Source organism: Microplitis mediator, chromosome 5, assembly GCF_029852145.1.
Source record: "Microplitis mediator isolate UGA2020A chromosome 5, iyMicMedi2.1, whole genome shotgun sequence".
Classification (NCBI taxonomy): Eukaryota; Metazoa; Arthropoda; class Insecta; order Hymenoptera; family Braconidae; genus Microplitis; species Microplitis mediator.
This window is the reverse complement of record NC_079973.1, coordinates 26,985,389-27,001,494: the sequence shown is the minus strand read 5'-3', so window position 1 is coordinate 27,001,494 and position 16,106 is coordinate 26,985,389. Positions and strand designations below refer to the sequence as shown.

The 16,106-nt window shown below is 29.8% G+C and overlaps 3 protein-coding genes across 6 annotated transcripts; 2 read left to right on the top strand and 1 right to left on the bottom strand.

Moving 5' to 3' along the window:
• Positions 1-265: 265 nt before the first annotated feature.
• LOC130668152 (ecotropic viral integration site 5 ortholog) lies at positions 266-6,476 on the top strand. 4 transcript variants are annotated; one of them, XM_057470282.1, is made up of 10 exons: positions 293-620; positions 911-1,167; positions 1,339-1,599; positions 1,666-1,930; positions 2,009-2,371; positions 2,459-3,136; positions 3,215-3,697; positions 3,768-3,866; positions 4,073-4,141; positions 4,703-4,842. In XM_057470282.1, the coding sequence occupies exons 2-9, from the start codon at positions 989-991 to the stop codon at positions 4,124-4,126; spliced, it is 2,382 nt and encodes a 793-aa protein (XP_057326265.1). In that variant the 5' UTR covers positions 293-620; positions 911-988; the 3' UTR covers positions 4,127-4,141; positions 4,703-4,842. The 4 variants fall into 4 exon arrangements, with proteins under 4 accessions (XP_057326263.1, XP_057326265.1, XP_057326264.1 ...); XM_057470281.1 differs by having other exon boundaries at positions 4,073-4,122; positions 4,703-4,839; XM_057470280.1 differs by lacking the exon at positions 4,073-4,141 and having other exon boundaries at positions 266-343; positions 4,703-6,476.
• On the bottom strand, positions 6,176-8,697 carry LOC130668154 (transcription initiation factor TFIID subunit 7). Its single transcript, XM_057470284.1, has 7 exons — positions 8,277-8,697; positions 8,079-8,207; positions 7,932-8,012; positions 7,489-7,846; positions 7,051-7,401; positions 6,502-6,671; positions 6,176-6,317 (listed from the first exon to the last, which is right to left on the bottom strand). The coding sequence occupies exons 1-7, from the start codon at positions 8,364-8,366 to the stop codon at positions 6,276-6,278; spliced, it is 1,221 nt and encodes a 406-aa protein (XP_057326267.1). The 5' UTR covers positions 8,367-8,697; the 3' UTR covers positions 6,176-6,275.
• A 347-nt stretch (positions 8,698-9,044) lies between these two features.
• Positions 9,045-14,148, top strand: LOC130668155 (failed axon connections). Its single transcript, XM_057470285.1, has 4 exons — positions 9,045-9,716; positions 11,762-12,100; positions 12,229-12,366; positions 12,450-14,148. Exons 1-4 carry the CDS (start codon positions 9,375-9,377, stop codon positions 12,804-12,806), a joined length of 1,176 nt encoding a protein of 391 aa, XP_057326268.1. The 5' UTR covers positions 9,045-9,374; the 3' UTR covers positions 12,807-14,148.
• Positions 14,149-16,106: the final 1,958 nt, after the last annotated feature.

Genomic DNA, 16,106 nt, shown 5'->3' with positions numbered 1-16,106 from the left:
TTTCTTACATATGTAATAATCATTGTATAGAGTAAATATAATTATAATTATCAAATATAAATCTTTAATTAATAAAAATTAACTTTGTTTTTTTTTTTTATTATCAATTAAGACTTTGGTGAAAATAAAGATAAGGATTTTTTTTAAATTCACTTGAGAGAAATTTTTGTTTTGAATTACATTTTATTTTACTAGATAAATTACTAATTGCGAAAGTGGATATATAGATGTATACATACATATATGTGTACACATGTATGTATGTATATATTTGTAACTTCAATATGGCGGTTACCGTTGTCATTCACATTCCAGAGTTGGAAACGTTGGAGACGTTGGAAAGGTATCCTCCCCCTCTTTTCACTTAACTCTGTACACATTACTTACGTTCTTATATTACAAAGAAAAACAGTGATATAATTTATTTAAAATATATATTTATACATATTTAATAACCAAAATATATAATTCAATTGAGTTTAATTATCGTCTAAATAGAACACCAAGTGATACTAGCCAGTAATTGTTAATTTATTATTATTGTTAGATTACATAGATATATATGTATATATTTTTTTTTATATATTCACACTTGTGTGGATAATTTTTTAACATAGAAGGTGAGTAATTTGACGTGTACAATTTATAAGACAGCTGTCAAAATTACTGTTACTCAGTTTCTGAGATAAAAATATTTAATAATGTTTTTCATTTTTTTTTTTTTTTATTTTTTAACTATTGAGAGTATTGTTGTAAGCTAATTAATGTGTTAATTATTTAAAATTAATATAACCTGCTATTAGTAATTGATAATATATGAGATTAAGTGATTACGTTTTTATTATCTCGGTGTTGCAGTGACAGATTGGAGTTACTGGTGATGTTTATGTGGAATTTTTTTAAATTTCAGAATCTAATAAAATAAATTGCTTTACCTTATATATTATTATTTATATGAGGATATTTAGTAAGCAAATATGAGCGACAGATGAGTATAAATTTGATAAATAATTTATCAATAAAATCAAACTGGAAGTTTGGCTTAAAAGCCATCATCATTCTATCAGCATTTGAATTGGATTTAAATTTTAAAAAAGTGAGTTCCGATAATAAAATTATATCTACCGACGAGCTGGCGCTTTTAGGAAAGCTGGAAGAAGCTAACAGGTACTAATTATCATTTATTTACAATTTTAAATTATTTAAAGCCAAGATTGTCAATCAACATCTCCAGTGATCTTGAATAAAAAATAACTACCATCGATTTGTTGAAATATTTAACTCTACAAATTAAAAATAAATCTTCAGTCAGTAATTAAGTATTTTTTTAAATTTTAGGCTGATTGAATCAGATGTAAAATCATGTAACTCATTACAAAGTAATCACAGCAGAAAGAGCTCAGAATCATTTCAGGCGACCCCGGCGTCGGGTTCTAGCGGAGAAGATGAGACCGCGGCCCGACGCCACACCCCGACTGACGGGGAGGTTGACGTGTGGAAACGATGGGGTCACATAGTCGCCGACTGGGAAAATTACTGGAGAAAACATAAAGATGTTATAAAAGAATTAGTCAAGCAAGGAATACCACATCACTTTAGGTAACATTAAAGCTCCCGGTTAATTTAATTTAAATTAATTTATATTAATAACAATAATTATTGCAGAGGTATTGTATGGCAATTGTTGTGTGGAGCGCATGATTCACCTGTTAAAAAACAATTTGCCGAATACATTAAATCGACATCAGCATGCGAGAGAATAATTAGAAGAGACATTGCACGAACATATCCGGAGCACGAATTTTTTAAAGAGAAAGATGGACTTGGACAGGAGAGTTTATTTAATGTTATGAAGGCGTACAGTCTTCATGATCGCGAAGTCGGGTATTGTCAAGGATCTGGTTTCATTGTTGGTTTACTGCTAATGCAGGTAGAATCTCAATACTTGTTTTTATTTTAATTATTATTAATTAGCTTAAGATAATTTAAATGGAATAATTTTTTGCAGCAAATGCCTGAAGAAGAAGCTTTCGCTGTGCTAGTAGCTCTGATGCAGGAATACCGTCTCAGAGATATGTTTAAGCCGAGTATGGCTGAACTAGGTGTCTGCATGTATCAATTAGAACACTTAGTAACAGACACGTACCCCGAATTATCAGCTCACTTTACAGCTCAAAGTTTTCATACATCAATGTATGCTTCTTCATGGTTTCTTACATTATTTACAACGGCATTGAGTCTACCACTCGCTTGTCGTATTTTTGATGTTTTTTTAATGGAAGGAATGGATATTATTTTTAAAGTCGCGTTGGCGATGTTAGATCTTGGTAAAGATGATTTACTCAGTTTAGATATGGAAGGGATGTTAAAGGTACGGATTTATTTTTTTCATCTTTAATTGATGAGATAAAAAATTAATATTTATATTTTATTTGAATTCTTTTTTTTTTCTCAATAGTTTTTCCAGAAAGAATTGCCAGGTAGAGCTGAAAACGATCCCGACGGGCTGTTAAATTTGGCGTATGGAATGAAAATAAATCCAAAGCGAATGAAAAAGTTAGAAAAAGACTACACGGTATTGAAAATGAAGGAACAGGAGGAAATGGTCGAGTTGCGGAGGCTGAGAGCAGAAAATCGATTACTGAGACAGAGAACCGAGTTATTGGAAGCTGAGTCTGCTGAATTGGCGGACAGACTCGTTAGGGGTCAAGTATCGCGTGCCGAGGAGGAGGAAACAACTTTTGTAGTGCAGAGAGAACTTGCGGCTTTGAGACACACTCATCTTGAGACAAGCCATCAACTGGAGCAGGCTCACGAGGAATTGAGATCATTATCGATGCTATTGGAAGAAAATATGTCGTCGAAACAGTCGTCTATTGATGAAATGAGTATGAAACAAGAGGCATTGTCGCAAAAAGAAGAAATGGTTGAGTGTTTACAGCAAGAGCTAGTGCGTGTGAGGCTGCATGAAGCTGAAAAAGACGCGACCATCAGGGATTTGAGAGGAAGGATACAGGAATTGGAACAAGACAAAAAAACGTTACGTGAATCAACGCCGGATAATTCTGTTGCGCATTTGCAAGAGGAATTGATAGCTGTTAAACTTAGAGAAGCTGAAGCTAATTTATCACTGAAGGTTATTATTTATTTAAAGTGATACTTTAACCTTTTTTTTTTTTTAATTTATAAATTTAATTATTGTTATTTATTGTAGGATCTTAGACAAAGAGTTGGCGAACTGAGTACTGCATGGCAACGTCATCTACAAGAACACCGATCAGCTCAATCGGCACCTGCTGCTGACTCTACACCAAAAAAATTACTATTCTGGGAAAACCGCGGCCACGAAATACAAAAATTAGAAGAAGATTTAATGTCAACGCGCGTACGTGAAATGGTTGTTCTCAGTGAAGTTAAAGAATTGAGGCTAAAAGTTATGGAGCTTGAAACCCAAGTCCAAGTCGCGACAAATCAGCTTCGTCGTCAGGATGAGGGTGAAAAATTGATACGCGAAGAATTGGAAATATCATTGGCTAAAATAAAAGAATTGACGAGTAAACTGCGTGAGCAGATGCATAAATATTCCGACTTGGAGTCGAAAATGAAAGACGACGCGATGATGGCTCGTATCAGAGACGCTGAACACGCTCAACATGTCGCTGAATTAACACAAAAAATTTCTCTGCTCGAATTGAAGGTAGCTATCAATATAAAAAAAAAAAAAATCATTTAGCACAGGATTTATCTCTAATTTGTTTTTTTATTAGAACGAGGAAATGTACGCGGAAGGAGAATTGAGAAGTAATCTAGATGACAGTGATCGAGTACGCGATTTGCAAGACAAAGTTGCTGAATTGAAGGCAGAGGTAATTATTTTTATTATTTTTTTTTTTATACGTTAACTATCGATACTAAATTAAATCAATTGAAAAATTGGTTACTCGTTTATATTTATTTGTTTATTTATTAATATTAATAAAGCGTCGTGGCGTCAACTATACATCGCATTCGTTGGATAATATCCGCTGAAAATATTAAAATTTTATTGTTGTTTTTATCTTTAAATTTATAGTTTCCCACGCCAATAACCAGTCCAGAGACAGAGCCTTGGCGGTGGCTCGAGTAAGTTTAAATCTATCGAGTACGTGTTCTTTTGACAATATATCAATTTTCGATGTTACTTATCAATAGTAATTACTTTATTTATTATTTCATTGGTAGTTAAACTATAAATACTATTTTTTAGTCTTGTACATTACTTATTTTTTCTTTTTTTTTTAAGGTTTTTTGTATTCTGTGAAAAATTACTTATATAAATAACTAGTTTTGTTAATTAATAAATTCGTAAATTAGATAATTATTTATATCGGAGCATTGAGAAATTGTAGCATGTTTTTAGAAGTTTTTTATTTAATTTAAATCTATATAAATAAGTAGCGTTTGTGATTGATAGCTGATATATTTAACGAGCTAAGTAAAGCATGTGGCTTTGATGTTTTAAATATATACTATTATTTTTATTTATAAATTTAATTGGTTGGTAAAAATATAGTTTATAATAACGAGTGCGATGTATGTAATTTATCCTGTAGAAGGTATTTTATTTTTATTTATTTAAATGCTTAATGTCTTCATTGATCATTACAAAGTCTAATTGATAGATTTTTAATTATTGATACTAACAATTATTTATTAATGACAGATCATGAGATTGAAGAATAGTAAATATCAATGGACAGGTTCAACAGAACAAATTGGAAGAAATACTAGCATTGATACTGACAGCGAATTTGATGAACGTGATCTACGAATTTGTCTTCAAGATCAACTTAATAATATCACGATATCCGATTCACCGAGAAATTAATTTTTAAGATTTAATATTATTATTACGAACATATTTAACATCAAAGATAGTAATTGTATACTTTGATGTTAGTATAGTTTAAGGGCATTCTTAAACAGTGCCACCCTTCCTAACCACTTTTTAAAAATATTCAATGATTTTCAACTGTCGTAACATTATTAAAATTTTATTAATTAACTAAAAAAAAATTGAAGGGTTGATTGAAAAAAGGACAACTTAGTGACGGATAATTGTCCCAGAGATATAGAATTTGAAAAATATTACTTACAGTTGTCATCAATTAGGAGTCAAACCAAATTTGGTAAATAAATTTTAGCATACGAAATTTGAAATTTCAAATTATATTGACATGAAGATTTTACTGAAATTTATTTGCCAAATTTCGTTTGACTCCTAATTGATGACAATTGTAATTGCGGTGTCTTTTTTTTCCACTGATGCTTTAACTTTTTTTTAATTAATTAATAAAATGTTAATACAATTATGACAGTTCAAGATCATTAAATATTTTTAAAAAAACTGGGGGGTAATGTCTAAGAATGTCTTTAATTATTAAAACTTAATAGGACGCGTGTATATGGCACACAATACCAAGTATTGTATCAACGGCACTTAGTGTTTTTAGCGTAACGAAAAAAAAATTTAATTGCAACAAATAATTTTAAAAATTTGACGAACAAAATTCGATAACTGAACCTAGTGATTGGGATACTTAAAAAATATTATTATTGAAATTATTTTATTTTATATTATTATTGTTTTTTTTCTTTTAATTCTATTGTTTTAAACGATAATTATAGTTCGTTAGACATTTTGTTATACAATGTCAATTGCATTTAAATGAAGTTTTTTATATATACATACATATAAATAATATATTATATAAAATATAAATTCAAATACATTCTATATTATATTTAAATAATTTAACTATCCTTTTTAAAAAAGGGGCCAATTAATTGTTTATCGATTTATATTTAAATTTAAAAAACAAGAAAAAAATATGAAAGAAACTAACGGCAATTAATTATGTGCTCATTTAACCATCTTCCGATATTTTATAAATTACTTACAGTATTTTTATTTGAAAGCTATTATATTTATCATTTTTATTGTCTATTTAAATAGATGAGTATAAAACAAATATATATATAGTTAAATACCTAGACCCGTTTATTTATTGATGAAAAATAGTTGTTGCAAGTAGACATGAATCTTTAAATGAAAAAAAGACTAAATAAAAATTGTAAGAGTAGTGAGAAAAAAAATTTTTATTAATTAATTAATGTAACTTTTTGTTTTGGTATTCAATTATTATTATTATTATATATATATATACAAATGTATTTATTACGTCAAGTAGTTGATTATTTGTCATCATTATTCATCTCATCAGTGCACATGAGTATTATTCAATCGCGTACTTACTCGCCAGTTCTAATTCTTGGATCTGGAAAAAAAAAAAGTAATAAAATAAAACAAGAGTTAATTAACATCTCATTAAATGTATTGTCATCTAACATAATAAATTAATAATATAATAATGTAGATGAAGGGTTGACAAGCTTTTTTAACGAAAAATTAATAATATAATTATAATAAAAAATAATTTAAAAAGTGTTAATTATTTTTACCTCTTGCACTTTCTGCTCTTCCTGTATTCCGAGATTGTCGAGGATCTCTTGGAATCTCTGACGTAATTTAAGATTATCAATATTTGCTATTTCAGCTTCCTGCTGCTGTTTACGTTGACGTATTTCCGCTAGTTCGTTGTGGAGCGTGACTAAACGCGATGATAGTGAACCTGCGATGTTTATAACACTTATTACTATTATCAATAATTTATGTATGATATTAAAATAAAAAAAATGTTTTTTTTTAACGATAATTTTATCACAGACGGAGTAATAAATTTATTAACTTTAATGAGTTTCTGTAATTATCTAAAGAAATTATTTATCAATTTAAATTAAATTGTTCTACAAAGTAATGAATGACCACTTTTATTCTGTAATAAATTCTCGTATAATTAGTCATCAGTATCATGCCCGAGATTTTTAATGACTCATTAAAAAATACTTAAATACTATATATAATTATTTAATCTAATGAAAGTGTCATTTAACGTCTGGAATGAAAGTAAATAAATAATAGAGTATAATTAATAAAAAATAATAGTGTACCTTTGTTGGAAGACATTGATGGTGTCTCAGAGTCATCAGGAATAATGTATTCTGAATGAAAGTCTTCAATCTTGGGTACTTTTTGAACTCCTTCAACACTAGATTTGTTGTCCTGTTCATCAGAAGTCTGCGAGGGGAACATATCTTTGCTGAATTCGGTAAGCAATTGGCTGCATGTGTTGGTGTCCTGTCCAGAACGTTCTGAGAAACCGACTTGCATTGAATTTGAGTCTGAGACACGACTGTCAGCAGACAGACGGCTGGTTTCATCCAGCTCCATGACATTGATGTTTGTCTCTTCGTCCTCATCCTCACTATCGCTGACAGCTTCTCCGAATATGTCGTGCTCAGCTGAAAAATAAATTTAAATATGATTAACTATCTTGGTCAAGACTAATGAATAAAACAATATAATTAATTAATGAATTAATAACTTACCAACATCAACATTCTGCGATGATCCATTAGCATCTCGTTTACCTTTTACAGTACCCGAATTAGATATTTTATTAGGCTTCGTGCTGTCTTCATCCTCACAGATAACTTCCCACTTAACATTAGCTGCATCGTTGTCAACTCTCAACAACCTTTTGACCTCTTTCTCAATCTCAGGAGCTTCGACATACTTTTTCTTCAGTGTCTTTCTAAAACGCCGTCTCCGTATATTTTTTGTCGGCGGCGTCAAACCATGAGGCCATAAGAATTTTCTATCAACCTTGTTCGGATCTTTTTTCTTTTGTCTCACCGGTGACTCATCATCTGTCGTATGATCGTCTTCCTCTTTACAAATTACAGTCTAAAATTTAAATACCGTCTCGTTTAATCAACTGAACCTCATCAACTACAAGTACATCTCTTTTACTCCATTAATAAAATCATACCTGACAAATATCAGCTGTCTTGTAAAAACTCTTATTGTCAATTGTCTTCAAAGACTCGACAACTGTCGGCAAATCTACAACCTAAGTACATTTAATAAAATTATATAAATATCTCCACCTACGCAACTAATGAAATAAAAAAATTACCTTAGCATGTAACAGCCAGTGGTCAAACCTAACTTCTCCATATCTCATGTCATTTTCAATTTTAATGCTCAAGCGATCTTTGAGCGGCATCCCCGACTGCAAGACTTCTCTTAAGACTTTCGCTGGTTCCTAGAAAATTGTCAGCATAAATAATATTTACCCATTAAAAAAAATAATAAAAAGTAAATAAATAATTACCTCTGGAAGTCGTAATATGAACTGACTTTCCAGTTCAACTTGCGGTTCATTCGAACGATTTTTGTTATACTCTTGATTGTGTCTATGCATTTTTATTTTTTAATTACCTGGAGATCAAAGTATATAACTCATCAACTGGATCAACAAGTGTAGGTTATGTTTGTGTCTATCTCTTTTACCAGCTACAACACCAGATAACTCAATAAATTAAAATTTAGTTATTTATTTAGCAAACGTGGCAGGCGTGGAGCAAAACGACGCTTCTTCACAAAGGTTGGCAACTTGGCACACTTGGATGTATCATCACCGTCCAGATATTATTATTATTATTTTTACAATGAAACGAATGCATCTTTTTTCTTACTCGGGATGTCCGGTTGGCGCCGCATGCATCGAGGTCATTTCGATCATTCTTTGTCCTTCTCCTCCACTCAGGCAAGCAAACCCACACACTGTAGCACTGGTATAGTCAACCGCTCATACATTTATATATATTTACAGACACAGAGAAGCGAGTGGTGGTGGAAGAAAGCATCAAGCAGCAGCAGCAGCATCGGGTATCGCCGTTCTTCCTTATGCCATTCGGGCGTCGCACAAACCCCCCAACATAAATTTAACACAGAAATGGCGGACATGCTATGGGGTGTGGCGCACACGCATGCGTACAGTTAACTTAAATCTCGACACCATTGTACGAATTCTGTGAGTATTGAGTTAAATGTATATTAAATTGTGTGTATGTATGAGTCAACAGATAAGTAGTGGTGTGTAGTACTTGAGAAGCTGAGTAATATACCGGCCGGCAAGCACGCAGCCAGTCAGCCCCAGCACACAGAACACACATCCAGACCAGTCCAGTCCACTTCAATCCAATCCAGTATCCAGTATTCCAGTATTCTGTTCACTACATTCAGCTTCAGCATTCGGCATTTTAACATTTGCCAGTCAGTATCTAGCGACATTTCGTGCGGTGTGCAGTTTTACTCCATTATTTCATCCGCTTTAAATATATCGATATATATTTAAAAGGACTAACATTTACGTACAATATTATATTGTTGGATTAAATATAATTACAATTGCAAGGAGTTATTAACGATGACTGTGGCAACGGAAGCTGAAAATAACACGGCAGTAGGCGAGAAGGAAAATAAGGAAGTAAAAGATATGAAAGCAGCATTGAATGAAGAGACGCCGCCGGATAATAAGCAGCAGCAAGGTGACGATGAAAAGCCCACGGAAAAAATAGAAAACGAAAAAAAGGAGGACAATGCGGCCACTGATGAAACCGCCATTAAATCAGTGTCTGTTCATAAAACCAATTACGACAAGGACACCGTTTATCTTTATCAGTTTTCTCGCACTCCGGTGATACCATCAATGTCGCCCTACTGTCTCAAAGTCGAAACATGGTTGCGGCTCAACGATGTTAAATACGAGGTAATTTTTTTGCTATACTTACTATATACTTCTGCAACCCAATGATATTACTATTGATTTTTTTAAATTTAATTTTATTTACGGGTAAATTAATTTTGTAGCTTTTCCGTATTTAAATATTTTGTGTTGCGAAAAACGTGCTCTAACATCGAATTATATTTTTGGCCATTGGATCGAGTAGAGGACGCCATTCTTACTTTACCTCCCGCTAGGCATCCTTGACGCATCGTCGTCACCCTCCCATTTTAATATGTTCGGAGTGCTGTTGAGTTGAGCTGAGCTTTTTATAGATCCTTATGGAAAGGTCCGTTCTATCCAGCATTCCATAAGGATTACATATCTACGTCTATATATATACACATATATACACATATATGATGCAGCTTGACGGCGGATTGCTAAATAAAAGTTTTGTTTAAAAAATGTAAAACAGGCTGAGCGTTTGAAGAAAGTTTACTCCAAGAGAGAACAAAGCATCGCTCTGTTTGTTAAAGAGTACGATATTATATATACACAGGAATATATATGTATATTTAAGTTGGGTATATGCATTGCATCCCCTCCATGAGCGAAAGAAAAAAGTTGGCTATTGTATTGTATGTATTGATGCCATATATAGAGAGAGTATTACTACTGACATTATCCGTAGGTTCTAAGGATTTAATGTAACGAAACTGTCAACTTGTCGTAACAATCGAGTTATTTCAGAGCAACAAGTGACGCTTTCTTCATTATAAAACACCATTGTAATTATTTATCTCTTTACTTGTGTGTTGTCCTGCTTAATATTAATACATATATTATTAAATTATCTGTAATCAGTGTACGTCCCTTGTTGAATGATCAATTCATTCGCTCAACAGTCACGTCTGTTCTCTTTTATTTATTTTTTTATTTTTTTTCTTACGCGTTAGCCGACTGTCGCTCGCCGTATTGTAAATTAACTCAAGAGATTATTTTAAATCTTAAATGGGATATATATTTCATCGCTAATTCATCGAATGTAGCCGGCAACAGCTTAGCTTGTTAACTTTAACAAGCTCCTTTCTATCATTATTAAAACAAATCATTCAATAAGTTAATTACGTTTATTTGGTACAGTCATGAATGACCACGCCAAGTTGATAATAATAATAATCCCGGTCATTATCATCTTACTTACCAGCAAAATATGTGCTATGCTAGTAAATTACATTTCATTTGTCATTAATTGACGCCAAGTGGTGACGTAATGGAGAAATGACTAATTAATTATAGAGATATAAATTTTTAAGACATAGATTTTTATTATTTGTCATGTCTTTTGTTGGGTTAACATTAAATTTAATATATCGTCTAGAGAGGGAGGGTTATAAAAATTAATTATTTAATTATATAATTTGTATTGAGCGAGTTATTTTATATGGGTTTAAGAGGATTCTCCTCTCAGTCTTTAATGTCTTTTTTATTTCTTTTTACTTCTTTTATATTTTTTTTTGGATGCTTAAATGAATGAGGGAGCACATAGCGGTCGCGAAGTGGTGCCCCCACGATCAATACTAGCGCACAGCACAACGATAACAACTACGATGATGGCAACTCCGGAGCCGAAAGTGGCGGGGATGTTGCTAAGCAACGGAAGCTGTCTACCATGGGTTCATCGGCCTTCCTCAATTTCTCTCTTTCTCTCACTACATATATATATGTATATATAATATACTTTTATCCCCCACGCACCCTTCCTTCTCTCTTCCAGCACACAGAGCACTCTGTACTCTGGTACATACTCTGTAATACGCGAATTAAATTCTTTTTCTCGATTAAATGGCAAAATTTCAATACAACTATTCACATTTAACAATCACAGGACGTGTGTAATTTACAATTATGTTCTCACACGCGCTGTAAAAATATAGAGATAAAAATATATTTAATGGAGCTGTTATTTTTTATTCATCGCTGATGATAGGATTACTCGAGTTATTGATTAAAGAGATGGAATATTCCAATTTATTTTATCATCATTATTTAATATATTTATTATTATTTTTTTTTTTCCATTTCAGAATGTCGATCATAAAGTGAAATTCCGCTCGAAGAAAGGCCAGCTGCCATTTGTCGAATTAGATGGAACAGAGATACCAGACAGTACGATAATAATTCGCGAATTGAGCCAAAAATTCCACAAAGACCTGGATGCCAATCTCACTAATGAACAACGTATAATATCTCACGCAATGATCTCAATGATTGAAAATCATCTGGTGTGGGTGGTTACCTCGTGGCGTGCCAAGAACACGGACGCGACTCTTAAAGGATATCGTGTTAATTTACAAAATGCTTTGGGTTCACGTTTGCCCAATGGAATTTTAGCTCTCTTGTTTAAGATTAGCTATTCACGAAAGGTACCGGCTCAACTATTTTATTTACGATTAATCATGAATATTAATTACCGCATTAACGTTTATAGAACTTATAAATTAGGTCAATTAATTATAATAAATAATTTAATTATTATAAATTATTATTCTAGTGCGCAAAGAAAGTGAAAGCTCAGGGATTGGGAGTCCATACTAATGAAGAAATAACTCAATTTGGTTGTGATGATCTTAAAGCTCTCTCTGAATTGCTTGCTGACAAACCATTCTTCTTTGGCGATGAGCCTACAACTGTTAGTATTTATTCAGTTTAGTTTTATCATCATTTTTTTACTCATTTTTCAAAATTTAATTCGTTTTTTGTTTAATTCTACAGTTGGACGTCGTAGCATTCGCTCATCTTGCGCAAATACTATACATTGAAAAGTCTGTTCCCTTTGCACTGAGAGACTTTATGCAAGACAACTGTCCCAATCTTGTTGGACACTGTTCACGTATGAAGGAACGATGCTTCCCAGACTGGGATGAAATTTGTAATACACTCGATTTGAATACTCATTTGCCAAAACCACCCAAGGAGGAAACCAAGGAAAGCAAGGAGGAAAAAAAAGAGTCGAAAGATTCAAAGGAAGGTAAGGAGAGTGATGAGGAAAAAGTTGAAAAAGAAAAGGAAGCCGAGAAAGATAAGGAAGTTGAAAATAAAGAAAAGGAAGAAAGAGTAGAGGAAAAATAAATGGTTTATAAGTTTATTTATAAACTTCAATAAATCATATAAAATTTTAAATTGATGACGGTGAGAGGGGAGTTTAAGACGAGTCAAAGAAATTGATATAATGCGACGCTGAATATAGGAAAATTATATGTATAAGAAAGCAGGATTATGAAGGAATATAATTTCTGCTTATATCTTTTATTATTATTTTTTTTTTTTAATTTTTTTTTATTTTTATATATAAATATATATTAAATATTATATATAAAAAATCATATATAGTATTGATATCTTTTTTATATTGATTTTTTTTTACTTTACTTTATTATTATTATTATTAATATTAATATTATATACGAGAAAGCGTTTAAATCTTCACTTTTATTTGATTTTATTGTAGTAATGTTTGGATACTGATAGATCAATCGTATTCAAACACGCAATATAACAACTGCAATAGATTTTGCCATACATTTGGAATTTTAATGACTTTTTTTAAATAATTATTTAGATTTTAAGTTTTATTTTTTTAATTAAGCTAAATATTATTAATGTACACAATTCATATCTGATAGATATTACGTTACAATTTGATTATTTTGATACAATCATTTTTAAAAATAATAATTATCATGATATATATATTGATTTTAATGATGAATAAACAAATAATTAAATAAAAAACTCATAAATTAGGGTTGTTATGAAGTAAAGATAAAGAAAAGAAGAGAAAAAAAATGATGAAAAAGTAAAAATAAAATAATAGTTATTAGTTAGAGCTCTCTTTGACCAATAATCAGTCATGCGCTGATGGTGGAAATGAAAAATAAAATGAACGGAAATGAAATAAAAAAAAAAATAAGTACCGTTACACGTATGCAAATAACGATGAGTGCAGCAGCTCAAATTATAATAACAAACGAACAAATAATAATAACTTAAATTTATAATAAAAAAAAAAAATATCGTATCGATAATTTGTCATTTTTCGAATAACAAATAAAAAAATATTCATTCATAAAAGTCATAATAAATTTGTGATATAAATAATAAAACATAAAAGTTACGATAAAATGACTGTATAATTAATCAATTGCATGCGTCATATTCTAATCAATTCAAAATTTATTGAATAGTGTTAGCTAAAAAACTAAATCCATGACGTCATTAAAGTACAATAAGCATTTCAGTACATTATAATTAAATTTAAAATAAAATAAATAAAAAACAAAAACGTAAATGATACTCATGCAAAATTTTTTAAGCGCAACGAAAAAAAAACGCTTTCACTTTTGTATGCCGGTGTTGCATTTATAATCGAACAAATAAAAAAAATGATAAAAAAAGTAAAAAAAAAAAATATTAATAACAATTTATAATAAATAATTTTATTCATTGTCATCGCCATTCCTTTTTTTTAGCAGTAGATTTTTTTATATGTATATTTTTTACGATGTATTCATTAAGCATTAGACTCATTATAATTATAATTATAATTATATAAAATGAAATTCATCTTTTTCATACATTACTTGACTTATATTATTATTATTTTATTATTATTATTATTCATGACGAATCTCATTATGTAAAAAATTATGTTTTTGGTGCATACAATAGCTTAGCAGTGTTTTATATCCACGATTAAGCTTCAACACTTTTTTTTCAATATATTGACTTACCAAACAATACTTTGATAATTTTTATACTCGATAATTAATGCTTAATAATTAAAAAAAATTAACTAACTAATAAACTAATTAAAGAACCATGACAATTAAAATATTTAGTTTGCCAGCTAGTGAATGTTTTTTTAAATAAAATAACACTGCCATGTCTTTGATACTAAAAAAAGTAACAACTGATATTAACTTTGTTCTAAGATATACTTTTTTCGACATGGCACTTGCGAAATACCATAAGACTTTATTATTATTAATTACTATTATTGTATTAATTATTATTATTATTATTATTGTAATTTTTTTTAAAGAGAATAATGACTACTCGCTTCAATCGGACTTGCATTCTGTACGGAGAAAAATGAATTGAAATACAAACAAAATAGTCTAACGAATAATATATAATACACATTAGAATAATTCAATGTGAGTTGAATTTCGGTTTATACTCTCAGTGCTATGTATTTCACTGTCATTATTACACCATCATTTATTGTATCATGCAAAAAAAAATAAACTGTGTTTATAAATAAAATTTTTTGTTCATTTTCTTTTTTTCTCTATACCCTTGTTTTTGAATGAGTGAATGGAGTAGATATTTAAATAAATAAATTCATTAATCAATGAAAATAATGAGTGTGAATGTAGCAGACATCATACAAATTTAAAACTATAAATAAATAGAGTATATAATTAAAAAAAAAATTTATAAAAAATGCACTTATCAGTTTCAAAATTTTTTAAATGCGCATTTTTTTAAATTTTATTTTATTAATTATTTACTCTATTTATTAATTATTTTAAATTTGTCTGATGTCTGCTACATTCACATTCATATGAAAATAATGAATTTGAAAAAATGCGCGTACTGAGTTTCCAATTATCTAAATACACATTTTTTTATTTTTACTCTACTTACATTTTATTTATTCATAAATTCAAACAATTGCCAATTGTCAGCTACATTTACATGAGTGTTAATGTAGCAGTCATCAGACAAATTTAAAATTACAAATAAAAAGGGTAAATAATTAAAAAAATAAAATTAAAAAAAAAATACGCATTCAAAAAATTTAAAAATTAATAAGTGCATTTTTTCGAAATATTATTTTCTAAATTATTTATTCTATTTATTCACACTCATGTTAATGTAGCAGTCATCAGACAAATTTAAAATTATAAATAAATAGAGTAAATAATTTAAAAAATTATATTTATAAAAAATGCACTTGATAATTTCAAAATTTTTTAAATGCGCATTTTTTAAAATTTTATTTTCTTAATTATTTACTCTACTTATTAATAATTAAAAATTTGTCTGATGTCTGCTACACTCACACTCATTTAAAATTCTAGTAAATGTTAAAAATTATTTGTTTGATGATTTAAATTTTTATTTAGGAACTATGGCTTAGAATATATTTTTTTGGTTGTAAAATAATTTTTAGTTAAATTTTTAAATTAATTATATTTATTTATATAATTAGTAAGTGAACAAATGATAAAAAAGTGAGCTGAGCTTATCGACGTAAATATAAAATGAATCGAGAAACAGAACGAAGCATTGCCAGCTGGCAGGAAAGAAGACAAAACATTTCTGTTTATCAATAATGATAAGGATGAGAGCATATGAGCATGA